Source organism: Rhinolophus sinicus, chromosome 16 (assembly GCF_057876585.1).
Source record: "Rhinolophus sinicus isolate RSI-liver-muscle chromosome 16, RSI-T2T, whole genome shotgun sequence".
NCBI lineage: Eukaryota > Metazoa > Chordata > Mammalia > Chiroptera > Rhinolophidae > Rhinolophus > Rhinolophus sinicus.
The window spans coordinates 192087403-192102277 of NC_142516.1; the positions used below are offsets into that span (position 1 = coordinate 192087403).

Sequence of the window (14875 nt, forward strand, 5' to 3'; positions counted from 1 at the left end):
AGATGACCCAACGCAGTGTAACGTACCTTTGGTATGAGCAGCTCACAGACGCCCTTCTCCAGGTCAGGCAAACTTTCAGTCTCGTACAGAACATCGTCCTTCAGCCATTTGAAAGCTGTTTCTTTCTTGGTGTTTGCGACCTACAAGACAGAAATCTTACGTTTCGTATGTGGAAAAGAGTCTGTTCTGATTTCAAATCACAAACCTTAAAAGAATCTGTTTTTATTACAGACAGGCTCAGACAGAAGCTCCTGGAAAAGCCATCAGCCCTGACGATGGCAGACACGTCAGTAAGTCCCAGCTTCTGACACAGTGAAACTCTCACAGCTGTACACGGAAGAACAAACGAGTCCTCACGCCGCAGCCCAGGCAATGAGACGGGTCTCGTGGTTTACAGGACACGTCAGTAATAAAGACAAGTTGTAAGTGGTGGATTTTGAGTTCATAACAACATAAAGAACCCTGAGGTCTGTAAAACTGTGCAGGGGCTGCCTCCCTGGCACTGTGACGTTTTGGATGCATCTACATGGAAGGAGAGAAACCTTAACGTGAGATCTGCCCAGTGGGGTGAGGACGTCCCGGCTACTCCAGTCCCTTGCAATTCATCTGGGACATTAGCTCAAACTTGAAACTACACTTCACAGGATTCCACAGACCAGGAGTCGCTGAAGCCCCATGCTCTGCCGCACGCGTCCTGTGGAAGAGAAAATGTTCCGGCTCCCTGTGAACAGGAGGCAGCGACCACACTGGATTCTAGGAAGACAATGATTCTGCATTCACCTCCCACATGCACCCAACGAAGTGACGATGGAAACAGATGGGTAGTGTGGCTAGTTCTGATGGGGCCACACAGCTTAGTGCCTCCCGGTGGGCTACGTCCCCAGTCAGCATGGAGTCCCCAGTCAGCAGGGACTCTGCATGTCTCACTCACACGTGAACCCCAGGGCGTGCTCACGTGCCTGCCACAGGGCCCAAAGTCCCTCAGTCAGGGATAAATGGAGGGAGCGTCTCCTGTGGGACCTTCCTTCTAAAGGCAAAACCGTGAGTTGGTAACAAATGGTGGGATGGACTGTGGCCCAAAATTCCAACAGATGGCCCCTTTAGCCTAACATTTCTAAAGCTTCTTCAGTGCCCGTTTTCACGCCAATCCAACCCCTAACGGTCCCTACCATGAGTCAGCGCTGTTCGTCCTCGTGTGCTAAACAAAATCCTTTCCAGTGGATTTCAGCCTGTTCTCTAAAACCAGTATCCTCGATGAAATTGTTTCTCCTGTAGATGGGGGGTCTTATACCCCTAAAGAAGTCACTGGTCTCTCCTGTGGACTGCAATTTCTCACAACCACACTTCCTATGAGGGCACCCAGCCTGGCCACCGATGCCCAGAGAAGGCAGTAACGAGACGGCTGCTCAGACACCAGGGCCACATGTGACCCCCACTTCTCAGTCACGTTGCCACATTCTCCATGTGTGCTGATGAGATGCTTCTACCAGGTTCTCTTCTGTTTATGGCTGACGTGTCCATCTTCAACTTTCTTTTTGAAAATGCTCTTCTGTGAAGCCATCACGGGAGTACACACTCACATAAATTCTCCATGTGTTTTATGTAAGTAAATAAAAAAATAACCATCTGCCAAAGTATTAGGTTGATGCAAAAGTAATTGCAATTTAAAAGGTTAAAAATGATTGCCAAAAAAACGCAATTACTTTTGCACCAACCTAATACTGTGACGTGAAAACTATGTAGAAAGAGGGTTTATAGAATCACAGGATGGACAGGGGCACAAGCATGCAAATTAAGTGCATTAAATTGGAAAATACTCAAATCTCAAGTAATATTTATTCAGTTTCTCCAATATCTGTATTTAAAGATGTATGACTCACTTTGGTAAGGGAGCTTAAAATATTATCAGATATTCACAGGAGGGCACGCAACACTAAGATGACATGAGAGCACACGCAGAAGCAAAATTCCCGTTTTTTCCCACCGCCATTGTAAGCATGTACTTACTGCCTTCCGCACTGTAAAAAAAAGAATAAACCAACTACAACAGGGTCAGTCTGCCTGGTTTGCTCTCTGAGTCACTGACTATCCAAAGAACTGATTTCTACGTGCTAATGTCTAAAACCTTGAAGATACATACCTTTTGCTTAGGACAATCATTTGAGAAAATTGCTGTTTTCCCCAAATAAACAAACTAAGTAAACAGCCTATCCTCAGTAAAATCATGCAGGGTTTCTCCCTCCCTTTAAATATCTGTTGCGTTTTCATTTGTTGAGCTAGACCGGCTAACGTCTTTCTCCCTCGCACTCTTTGCCATAAACTTCTTTTCTTCTATAAAGGTCTTTGTCTGAGTCTTCCTTTTAAACATACTCACGTAAGAAACTCACTTTTTAAAAAAATCTAGGTATTTTTTGAAATAAATTTACAACAACCTTGCTCATGGTAAATATCACAGGGCTAAAAAATCTTTAGCCTCAGTGACCACAATAAAAAAGCAATGTGGATACAGGAAATCTGATTGCAAAGTAACTACCAACACTAACAGTGATGAGAACAGTGGGAAAGGCTGACGTCATCACGAGCTTCAGCGTCACCTGGAACGTCCCGGCTGCTCGGCCCTCCCAGCTCGCACCCTGCACCCTCCTGTAACCCTCCCATCTCATCCCTGTCACAGCTCTGCCCGCCCCCTCCCCAGCGGGCTCCTCTCCAGGGCGCTGTACCCTGAGCACACTCTTCCTTTGTACGCCAGCTCCTGCATCTAACCCTATCAACACTAAAACGTTGACATACCAGTATCCCATGCCGACCACAGCCTCCTGTTTTCACCTTCACGTGCTTCTGGCCCCTGTGCCAGCTCTCCATGCTGATGGGACCTCCATGGGCTGTCCCATTGCTTCTCCATTTGAGCCGTCTGGCCTCACTCATGTTCCTGCTCAACTGAGACATCTGGTTGACCAACTAACCCACTATCAGACAACACCCAGAGGACGCAGGACATCTGCCCTCCCAGCACATGTGTGCAGCAAAACCTCAAGCCTGAATCCATCCCAAAAAACCAACACAGACGCACACATGTGGGGCACTCCCAGTCCTGTCCAGTCAGCAGACACCCCGCAGCTCCCCACACTCTTAGCGGTGAGCTGCATGGCCTGCCACCCTCAGCGATGGGCCACAGCCCTCTCCTGCCACCCTGTGCAGCCCACCGCCCCACACTCATCACCTCACCAAAAAGGGTAAAGCCAACAAGCACGCACAGACGTGCTCTCCGTTTGCCCTCCCCCATCTCGTGCTTCACGGCAACTGCTCCTGTGGGACAGACCAGCCACGCACATCTCCCCAACATGCAGCTCCATCCCTTAGCCCTGTCGTCCCAGCACCACCAGCTCTTTGTGCCGCGGCCTCCCTGCGCTGTAATGGACATGCACCATTGCAGACGGTGAAGGCGTGCAGTGTCCACGATTCCCACAGAAAGCAAGGTTAGCTAGCACACCCTCACCTCTCATGGCAATGAGTGTGTGTGTGTGTGTGTGTGTGTGTGTGTGTGTGTGTGTGTGGTGAGGACACTCAGAATCCACTGTCTTAGCAAACTCCAAGTATACAACACAGTATTACTAACTGTAGTCACAACGCAACACATCAGATCCCCAAAGCTCTTCCATCCTCCCAAACTAAAACTCTGCCCCGTTAACACTCACTCCCCAATCCTCCTCCCCCTGCCCCGGGCACCCACCACCTACTTCCTGTCTTTGTGAATCTGACACTCTAAGGGCCTCACATGCGTGGGGTCATACAGTATCTGCCGTAATGTGCTGTCGTTATTTCACTGAGCACAGTGTCCTCAGGGTCCATCCACGTGTGGCCTGCATCAGAACCTCCTTCCTCTTTAAGGTTGAATAATATTCCATTGTGTGTACAGACCCATCCACCGGTGGATTTGGGGGATCAGAAATAACACTGCTATGAACACACATGTGCAAATACCTAGATGACTCCTTACTTCCAACTCCGTCCTACACTGGATCACACGGTGGTTCCGTTTAACTTTCAGAGGGGCCGCCATACTTTTTCTGCAGTGGTCAGCCTCCTAATTTACTCTCTAATTTGGTGTCCAGGTTCCCAGACGGCGACTTCGCCGTTCAGTTTCTTTGTGCTGTTGGCTCCACGGAGCCGGCTTCCCTCCTGCCCTGAGGTATTGCTCTTAGCATCCTCCAGCCATTCTCGGAGTTATCACTGCGTGGAATTATGTTTACTTTTCTCTCTTATCCACTAACCTGCAAGTAGCTTCTGGACACAAAGAATTCATTACCGATCCTGCCCCTGCCTCTTTTATAGCGACAGTCACACACAGGTGCCTGTCCCCAGAGTACAGATTTTATATTGAGTAGTAATTAAGGCTTACCTTATTACTGAAGTTTTAAAACTAAAGAAGCATCTTATTCCTGAAACATACCTTTTATTTCCTAAAGAAATCATACAAACAGCATGCAAATTACCAGATAAACTTCATTATAGCACCCTTTCTCATAAATTCACTTACTAAAATTTTAACAAACATTTCCACAAACTTCCTGCTTGAATCTTCTTTTGCATGCGATTGTCATCTACTCATGAGGAGCACAGACTAGAATGAAAGTCTAAGAACCAAAACGTCCACGACACCCAAGAGTCGCTGCGTCCACCCACGCCTAACCCAACCTGGGTCATCACCTCCAGCGGCCTCAGCTGCTTTCCTGAGAGGTCCCGAGAACTGTCCCAAGAAGGGGACCCAGGGCTTCCTGTCAGACCTGCCGCTTACCTTACAGACAAGACGAACTTCACATGCTTCTGTAACGTCCCAGTGCAGGTACTCGGCAAAATGAGGACCTGGGGTTAAAAAGTAAAACGGTAATACAGTATGTGTATTGCACATAGGTATTTATACACACACGTATCTGTACACACGTAGTATTATTTCATATTTATGCTCATATTGCGTATACTGCATTTTTTGCAGAAGAAAACAGCTGTTCCGTGTGAAACCGAGGTTAACTGGCTCTCAGGGCTCTGGAGCTGACCCTCCACTGGACCTGCGTTTCCAAGTGGGGTCGTACTGTCCGGTCTCACGTTCCCGCCAACATCTAGTATCTACTGCTCTTTAGAAACAATAAGGAAATCATATTCTTTTCTCAAGGCATATGTCTAAATGAACATCCAATGGCATAGTATATAAAAAACTTCAAAACAGGAGAATTAATAGAGATAAGATGAAAAAATGCAGCTTGGCCTAGCAATATTGCAAACATATAATATTTTGAAATCAAACATGGACTTATGCATTTTTCAAAAATATCATTTTTATTTAAAACAAATGCAGAAGTAAATCATATACTAATAATATAAGTAGCCCATTCAATACAAAAATACAAAACAGATTTAGGAAGTATTTGTTGACTTCTTTCATAGCAATATGTTCTACAAAGTTAAAAAATTCATAATATAGAAATGAGTAAAAAGAAATTTGACTATTAAAAATAAAAATAACTAAAAATAAAATAAAAAGAATGTCTTGACTTTTTATTTTATAATCCATATCCTAATTTCTTTCTAAAGGCGTAGAAATCTCATATAAAACAATTTCTTTAAATAAACCTTTGGGTTATATTTCAGGTTCTAAAAATGTATCCATTTTTCTTTGTATCTAGTTAGTACGCATTTTTAAAAAAATAATATATTTAAAATATACTGTTTGCAGTTAAACAGTTAAAACATTTAAATGTTTAAAACTTCTCTCCATTTTAGGTAAAATAAGTATCTGGCAGTTGGACTAGCTTCTAGTGCCCTCTCTCCATTTCAAAGCCTAATAACAGCCCCAACCTACCCCATCTCTGTTTTGTTGTTGTTGTTGTTGTGTTGTTTTGTTTTGTTTTGTTTTGTTTTGTCAAAAAGCTGGACCTGTAAGATGGAGGCAGCCTGTCCTAATCCCTGTTGTAAAGTCAGTTTCTTTCCATCCATCTGCTAAGCACTGAGCTCTGCCCTGTAAGAAGTGTCAGGGAGCTACAAAAAGTCCAGGGCTTCACGGTCACAAGCTCCAACACGAACGGCTCAGGGAAGGGTTGCCATGGGCCCCAGGGGTGCCTGTCGCCGGGACGCTACAGGGAGAAACAGAGTCCACGCTGAGCTCTGAGTGGTGCCTCGGTTTGAACGGGACCATGGAACAGTTCCTGGGAGAAGACTACGGACAGACGGAATGTGCCCGACCAGAGGAAGACTTTAACAAGACAGCAGTTCTCCAGAAAGCTGCACTGGGTATGGAGGGAATTGAAAGTCGGGTCCGCAGAGCAGAGCCGCATGTCTAGGAGGCACGGAGTCAGCAGGTGTTTCAGGTACAGGGCTGCCTACCAGAAACGTCTGGGAAAACTTCGCCTAGCCGTGTGTGAAAGAGCTTTAGCAATCAGCCAGAGAGCCTGGTTAACCCGGTCACTTCTTTGACCTGGAGACTGACGGAAAATATGGATGCTCAACAATAGATTCTGGGGCTTTTAAAGGTAGAAGCAAAAAAAAAACACAGAGATGAAATAAAGGGAAGGGGCAAAGAACAGAAAACATCCCAATTTCTAGAGCTGAGAGACGGTCTAACGTCCTAATCATCAGAACGGCTGAGAAACGGCCTAACGTCCTAATCATCAGAACAGCTGAGAGACGGTCTAACGTCCTAATCATCAGAACGGCTGAGAAACGGCCTAACGTCCTAATCATCAGAACAGCTGAGAAACGGCCTAACGTCCTAATCATCAGAACAGCTGAGAGACGGTCTAACGTCCTAATCATCAGAACAGCTGAGAAACGGCCTAACGTCCTAATCATCAGAACAGCTGAGAAACGGCCTAACGTCCTAATCATCAGAACGGCTGAGAAACGGTCTAACGTCCAAGTCATCAGAACAGCTGAGAAACGGTCTAACGTCCAAATCCTCAGAACGGCTGAGAAACGGTCTAACGTCCAAATCCTCAGAACAGCTGAGAAACGGTCTAACGTCCTAATCATCAGAACGGCTGAGAAACGGTCTAACGTCCAAATCATCAGAACGGCTGAGAAACGGCCTAACGTCCTAATCATCAGAACGGCTGAGAAACGGCCTAACGTCCTAATCATCAGAACAGCTGAGAAACGGTCTAACGTCCAAATCCTCAGAACAGCTGAGAAACGGCCCAACGTCCAAATCATCAGAACAGCTGAGAAACGGTCTAACTTCCTAATCATCAGAACAGCTGAGAAATGGTCTAACGTCCTAATCATCAGAACAGCTGAGAAACGGTCTAACGTCCTAATCATCAGAACAGCTGAGAAACGGTCTAACGTCCAAATCCTCAGAACAGCTGAGAAACGGTCTAACGTCCAAATCCTCAGAACAGCTGAGAAACGGTCTAACGTCCAAATCCTCAGAACAGCTGAGAAACGGTCTAACGTCCTAATCATCAGAACAGCTGAGAAACGGTCTAACGTCCTAATCATCAGAACAGCTGAGAAACGGTCTAACGTCCAAATCATCAGAACAGCTGAGAAACGGTCCAACTTCCAAATCATCAGAACAGCTGAGAAACGGTCCAGCTTCCAAATCATCAGAACAGCTGAGAAACGGTCCAACTTCCAAATCATCAGAACAGCTGAGAAACGGTCTAACTTCCAAATCATCAGAACAGCTGAGAAACGGTCTAACTTCCAAATCATCAGAACAGCTGAGAAACGGTCTAACTTCCAAATCATCAGAACAGCTGAGAAACGGTCTAACTTCCAAATCATCAGAACAGCTGAGAAACGGTCTAACTTCCAAATCATCAGAACAGCATTTAGTCACGGGGCAGCATGTGGGGTCTGCTTTAACCTGATACTCAAATCCTGAAACTTTGTTTCATGTTGTGGTGCCAACACGTCAACCACCTACCTTGTTTCCTGAGAAATTCTTTCCTTTGAAACTCTGCCTCTTCTAGGACAGTCTTGAATGCTAAATGCAATATTTAAAGGGGAAAAAGACATGAAATATGTTTGCTTCACTCCAGTCAAAAGGATTTGCTCTGAATTTTCTTCTACAGACGTTAAGAAAATATCCAACACCGCCTACCGTCTCCAATAAGCACCAGAGAAGATTGGTTCTTGGCTTTTCCGTCATGAATCTGTACGGTGTAGGTCCCTTCATTCTCAGTAGTAAACTGATCCATCACCATCTCAATGATGCCAGTTGACTTGTCACATTTAATTTTGTGTGTCTGGAAGCAATAAAGGAAACAGAAGACCACTGTGAAATTCCTCCTTCCAGGTTTTTCTCTGACACTGAATACTTCCATCGACTATTCTGTCTTAAGGGTGGATTACGACACAGAGAGACCTGAAGATGAACGTCTATCCACTAAACCTCTTGATGAACCAACATCAAGTAAGGGACACATGTTCTTTCGGTACGTGGGTCGGGGTTGGGGGCTACAGCACGAGGCCCCAGCAGAATTGGCTGCTCCCTGGATGGACCTAATGTGACAGTTAATATGTGGGGGACAAAGACAACACAGTGACCTCACGACCACACTGTCCTCCAGTCCCAGGGACGCTGGGACCACAGGCTTCCAGACCGATGCCTTTGACCAGGGTGCAGAGGCCCACGAGGGGAGTGGGGCATTCAGGACGCACCTGGAGGCCAGCCGGGGCCATGCCAGCACCCTCCGTCACTGAGCCCAGCACATGTCCCCACAGCCAGGCACAGCCTGTCCCCACAATCGCCCGGTGGCTTTCCTGAACACTAGCCCCCACTCCCTCATAATTAGCTCAAGGAGGACCTTCCTAGAATTGTCCTTGGATTTCAGCTGGGTGCACGTCCATGCCCCAACCCCTCACTGGACCTTGGGTCCAACCATCTCCATGCCTGCTGTCTGTTTGTCTGTCTGTCCTGCTAGAAGGTGAGTCCTTGAGAGCCAGGGCTGTCGCTCATTCTGCAACCCCATATGGCAGCTGGCACAGTGCCCAGCAGGCAATGAAACCACATGGACGTGGGGTCTCCATGAGAAGTTCGGCCTGTGGCACAGCAGCTCGTGGTGCCGCCGTGGCACGGACTTGGCAGGGCTCCTGACGCTGCTGACGATGCTGAGCAAAGTTTTCTTGAAGGACATTCTTATTCCTTGTCCACCTACAGCTACTTTCCAGCAGCAAACTCTGCTGGCCATCACTCACTCAATCTGCGGCACCCAGCAGCTCCCACTATGTTCAGAACTGGGCTGGGGGGCCACAAAGACTCCCACATGTTACAGACAGCGGGAGACACGGTGCCCAAGTCCCTACAGCCCGGGCAGAAAGCAGTTTAAGAGCCACACGATTGAGCCTTACAGGTGAGGGCAGCGAGAGGTCGGGACAGCGCCCCTCCCCACACAGGCCAGGAAGCGAAGAGCTTCCTTTCAGATGCAGCCTCAGTGAAGCTGCCGCTGTCCTGGGCCACTCAACCCCACTGTCCTGCGGCCACTCAACCCCGCTGTCCTGGGCCACTCAACCCCACTGTGCTGGGCCACTCAACCCCGCTGTCCTGGGCCACTCAACCCCACTGTCCTGGGCCACTCAACCCCACTGTGCTGGGCCTCTCAACCCCACTGTCCTGGGCCACTCAACCCCACTGTGCTAGGCCACTCAACCCCACTGTCCTGGGCCACTCAACCCCACTGTCCTGGGCCACTCAACCCCACTGTGCTGGACCATTCAACCCCACTGTGCTGGGTCACTCAACCCCGCTGTCCTGGGCCACTCAACCCCACTGTGCTGGGCCACTCAACCCCGCTGTCCTGGGCCACTCAACCCCGCTGTCCTGGGCCACTCAACCCCGCTGTCCTGGGCCACTCAACCCCGCTGTCCTGGGCCACTCAACCCCGCTGTCCTGGGCCACTCAACCCCGCTGTGCTGGGCCACTCAACCCCACTGTCCTGCGGCCACTCAACCCCACTGTCCTGCGGCCACGCAACCCCACTGTCCTGCGGCCACTCAACCCCACTGTCCTGGGCCACTCAACACCACTGTCCTGTGGCCACTCAACCCCACTGTGCTGGGCCACTCAACCCCACTGTCCTGGGCCACTCAACCCCACTGTCTTGCAGCCACTCAACCCCACTGTCCTGCGGTCACTCAACCCCACTGTCCTGCGGCCACTCAAGCCCACTGTCCTGCGGCCACTCAACCCCACTGTTGGGCCACTCAACACCACTGTCCTGTGGCCACTCAACCCCACTGTCCTGGGCCACTCAACCCCACTGTCCTGTAGCCACTCAACCCCACTGTCCTGCGGTCACTCAACCCCACTGTGATGGCCTCCTTCCTCACACCCCACCAGAACAGCACAGGTGGACATGAGGGCCGTGCTGTGCCATGTGGGCAGCAGCTGATCGGGGACACTCCGCCAACACCTCCTGGCACGTTCGCAGGTCACCATCTGTGATGACCCTGGACTATGGTACCCACCCCTGGGTAATTCAACGGGGTCTCCGAGGTGGAATGGAAGGAAGCAGGCTCTGCTGTCCCAAAAATATGCCACGTTGGCATGCTCTTATTTTGAAGTAGTCCCCTAAGAAACAGCCACTGCCTCCTTTGCCCCCTTGAGAGCAGGAAAAGCCCCCCACACCAGGCGGAGACAAGGCCTCATGACCCCACTGGCCTCAGCTTCCCACGCCCAGAACCAAGGAAAGGACAGAGGACGACAGTGTTTGCTGGTAACATTCCCACCGGCAGTCACTCTTCCTTTCAGGATGAACCCAGCGGGGGTTTCAGCAATGACCTCCCAACCTGAACAGCGATCTTACCCTTGGACATGGGGGTCCTTGGAGCAGGAAGAGCAGAAGGAAAAGCAGGAATCTGTGCCAGCGGCAGGTAAAGCAGGGCTGCCACGTGGACGTGCCCCCTGCCCCCAGGGCCCCCACTGCTCCCATAATCCTACTGTAACAAGAGAATGGCAAAGCTTTTCTCCCTGCAGGTAACTAAGACAGGTCCATAAGTTTAGCCAGAAAAGCAGCATTCGTTTTCTGGCAACCATGTGTGTTTACTGTCACAATGCTCGCCTTTCCCTTTAAGGCTATGTTCACATTTTGGTTTTCCAAACGCCAGTGTCGCAAAAGAGCATTTCAAAGATGAGTATTAGCAAAAGGTGAGCTGTGTTCACTTCATCTCGCAGTTCACGTCCCTCGGCCTCTGTTGGGCATCGTTTCTGAGTCCCTCTGCCTGACGCTGGCGGCCTCGGTCTTCTCGCCTCTTTCGTTTTGTCCCTGCACTTCCGAGACCACAAGTCACTGTTTCCTCCCTCACTTCCTGCACGTATTGCACGGCCTGCACTGGGCTGGTGCCTGACTGCTGCCCACCCCCTGGTCCTCGCAGGCCCACTCCAGGAGCCCACCACCCTAGGACTCTCTCCTACTCCTGCAGCCTCTCCAAATTCAGCTTCCTCTGAATCAGACAGTGTTCACTGGACTGTTTTACACACTCTCAGTCCTGTTCCTTCTGTCATTCTCTCCTTGAAGCCGCATTTCCTCATCTCTACAACAGCCTCCAGGAGGGCGCGTTTATGTCTCCTTTCTCCATCCCTGCTGTTTGGTTAGCTGTGGCACAGAATCAAAATGATTTGCAGAATAAATACCACCATCCACTGGAAAAAGGAAGGTGACGAGCCGAGATGCTTTGGGTCCATTTAATCTAATGTGACTTTCAGGTTTTATTAAGTGAATACAGCCCCCCCCCCCCCGCCATGGCTTCCAGCAAACATAAAAAATCACCGTCACAACTAGAAGTTCTAACATGATTTCAAACATGTAAAACACACATATGTGCTTACATAAGATCACCTAGATTTTTTTCTAAATGGGAAGCCAAAACAGGACATCAGTGTCTACAGTGGTGAGAGAGACGGAAATAAATGAGAAAGCATGACCTCAGACTGCTTCTTGAGAGAGAGCACGCACTTTCAGAAACACTCATTACAGGACGTGGTGACACACTGTCACCTCCCTGGGGACTTGAGCCCTTCTTGGGGGACTACAGGCGGGAAAGGATGTGACAGCTGCCATGGATGCAGCTTGTCATGGTCCTTGAGTTTCCCTAGAGCTTTGAGTGTTTACTTCTGAATACAGATAGCAAATTCCAAGCTGGTCGGCCAAATGCACTGTCTCATTTTGTATGACATTCTGCTCACGTCAAACCCTGTTTGCAGAGAACCGGAGGGGCTTACTCTAATTGGGTCTGAGAAGGAGAAAGGTACGACCAACGCTCGAGACTGGAGTCTTCACCATCCAGCAGCCTTTGCACCTTCTCAGCAGGCTCACTGCAGCATCTGGGCAGGTTTCAGAAACTAATGAGGCTTCTTGCTAGTGCCGTGATGCAGCCAAAGAAAGTCCAGTGACTCTGCGGGGGCCGTAAATACAGGCTTTTATACGACTTTCACAAAACAGCATCAATCTTCACACGTAAAAGTCCCCAGAAGATGGCTAATTAAAGAAGTGAAATGGTACAGGCCGAGAGACTGGCCAGGTAGCAATGAGACGCCCTCCACAGCAGGTAGAAAACATTTATCAACAGATGTGCGAATAAAGTGCAAGCACACGCGTTCCATTTCGCTTCCTAGAATGCTCTCTGCTTGACTAAATTCCCACACTTGCCCGGATCACGTGGTGCCTCCCAGAGATAACACCCACTGTCGGCCTTTCTGGGGCCAGGAAAAAAACGACATGCTTTCTACTCATTAGCCAAGCTCCCAATTTGCAGAATTCCCAAAGTGTGGTATTATTCTCTTGGGAAAGACTGCCTGGATACGAAACATCACATGATTTCTGTCCATGCAAGATTCCCGCCTGAATGACGTTTGTCTAACCAACTAAACTTTACCAAATGTCCATCAGACACTGAGGCCGGGCCAGACATGAAGAGTCCAGCTCAGAGAAAGGGTCAGTGCTGCCGCATGGCCCAAGTGGTTCTGACACTTTAAGCGTTCTATTAATATTTGTGCAGTGGACAAATGAACGAGGCATTCAGGACTTAGTGGGACAGCGACCGTGTTTCCCCAAAAATAAGACTTAGCTGCACAATCAGCTCTAATGCTTCTTTTGGAGCAAAAATTAATATAAGACTCGGTATTATATTATACCCGGTCTTATAGTAAAATAAGGCTGGGTCTTATATTAATTTTTGCTCCAAAAGACGCATTAGAGCTGATTGTGCGGCTACGCCTTATTTCTGGAGAAACACGGTACATACACCAATGACCCCACACACTGGGCGTCATAAAAGAGAGCAGAGGAGGTAAAGATGGTGGCATGTGAGACCCCAAGCTCAGCGCTGAACAATAAAGCTTCCATCAAATGCTGGTCCGCTAACTGGGCCGCAGGCGTGGAGTTATCAGAGGAGAGGAAGGAGATGGACATCTAGCCAGTGTCCCAAAGCCCAAGCAGGAATGCTGCAGTCACTGTAATGCTCATCCTGCACAATTAAAAGAACCCGGACACAGTGTTTGTATCCCAGCAAATTACGTGTTTTTGGCAGTTCCATGGCTCTGTCCAGATGTGCCAGGAGAGCCAGGAAACCAGCGAAGACGCAGACACCGGCTTCCCAGCTGACCTCCTCAGCGGAAACTCTCGTGAGCGGCACTGCTCACAGCAGAACGAAAACAGATGCCAAGGCAGCCACAGCCAAGAATAAATAAGCTGGTCCGTCGAGGATGTCCTCCCCCGCTCCCCAACACCACCCAAACCTTTTCATAAAACCAAGCTCAACGTCTCTAAAACATAATGTGCCATTTCTTAATTCCAACAGGCTTCGGTTTAAAAGACACCTGATTCCGTATCTAACCCAGACGAAATCTCTGAACATTGCAAGAATCAACCCCCTCCCAGCCCCCTTGGCAACCTCCTACACCCCAAGGTTTGCGGCTCCAAAGGGGACAGAAACACACACAGAACAGTGACCAGGTAAGGGACCTACCTGAGGGGTGGACCCCCCAGCCCCGCAGAGCCAGGGCTCCGCTCACAGGACTCACCTCACTGTCCGACACTTCCCGGTCATTAATGACAAATCGGTAGCTGGCGTCGGGGGATAACTGCTCGGCCTGCAGCCAGAAGCGAACCTGGCCCTTATCAAAAATCTCGTAAGCTAACTCCGATTTCAGAGGAATTGCTACAGGAAGAAAGGAAACCGCACGTCAATAATGCACGAACCCTTACGAGAACGAATGGGTAGATTGTAGGAAACATCCATCCCTGTTATGAAATTTTCTGAGAATGTGAAACCCCAGAGTATTGAATTGGATTATGAAAACCACAGATAAAAGACAAAGCTCGCACGAGCCTGCGGCCGCGTGGGAAGCCTGCGCAGGGGCGCTTTGCCGCCGGGCCAGGGGCTGCTGTCGGAGATGCCGCAGCCGAGGGGCCCCTCTGATCGACGTGGGGTGAGGGACGGCCACTCTGCCCCCCAAGTTAGACACGCACTCCATGCAATGTTAGTGTCTACAAGTTACGTCTACGCCAGTATCTGTTTTAAGTGAGGAGGTGACAAGGCTGTACCCCGAGGCCACCCTTCCCCACGGGTTCCCACAGCGCGCCCCACGGACGGGAGCGCACCCCACCCCGCAGCAATCGCGCTGTCAGGGCTCCAGGCTTACGTACTGGGATTTCTGATTTCATTGCTCAGGGCCGTCAGACGTTCAAGCTCTGAAATTAAGAAAAATACGTTCCTTGATTCGGGGCCTGGATGCCAGGAGTCTGTGCACAATTGCAAGGCTAACAATTGCAGAGGTTGCCATCACCAAGATCTAACTGAGGAGGTGAAAGAAATTTGAACTAGAAGTGAAAGAACATGGGGTAACTTTAACCTTTGAATACTCTCTTCAATGAGTTAG

At 49.2% G+C, this 14875-nt stretch overlaps 1 protein-coding gene across 3 annotated transcripts in view; it reads right to left on the reverse strand.

Moving 5' to 3' along the window:
- MYOM2 (myomesin 2) overlaps positions 1-14875 on the reverse strand; it is a 79357-nt gene that overhangs the window by 17763 nt on the left and 46719 nt on the right. For all 3 annotated transcript variants that reach the window (XM_019737583.3, XM_019737582.3, XM_019737584.3), the window contains exons 24-29: positions 14643-14687; positions 14018-14154; positions 8099-8243; positions 7922-7981; positions 4796-4863; positions 27-140 (exon numbers count right to left, since the gene is read on the reverse strand). In XM_019737583.3, the coding sequence (XP_019593142.3) occupies positions 27-140; positions 4796-4863; positions 7922-7981; positions 8099-8243; positions 14018-14154; positions 14643-14687 (569 nt within the window). The remainder of the gene's footprint in view (positions 1-26; positions 141-4795; positions 4864-7921; positions 7982-8098; positions 8244-14017; positions 14155-14642; positions 14688-14875) is intronic.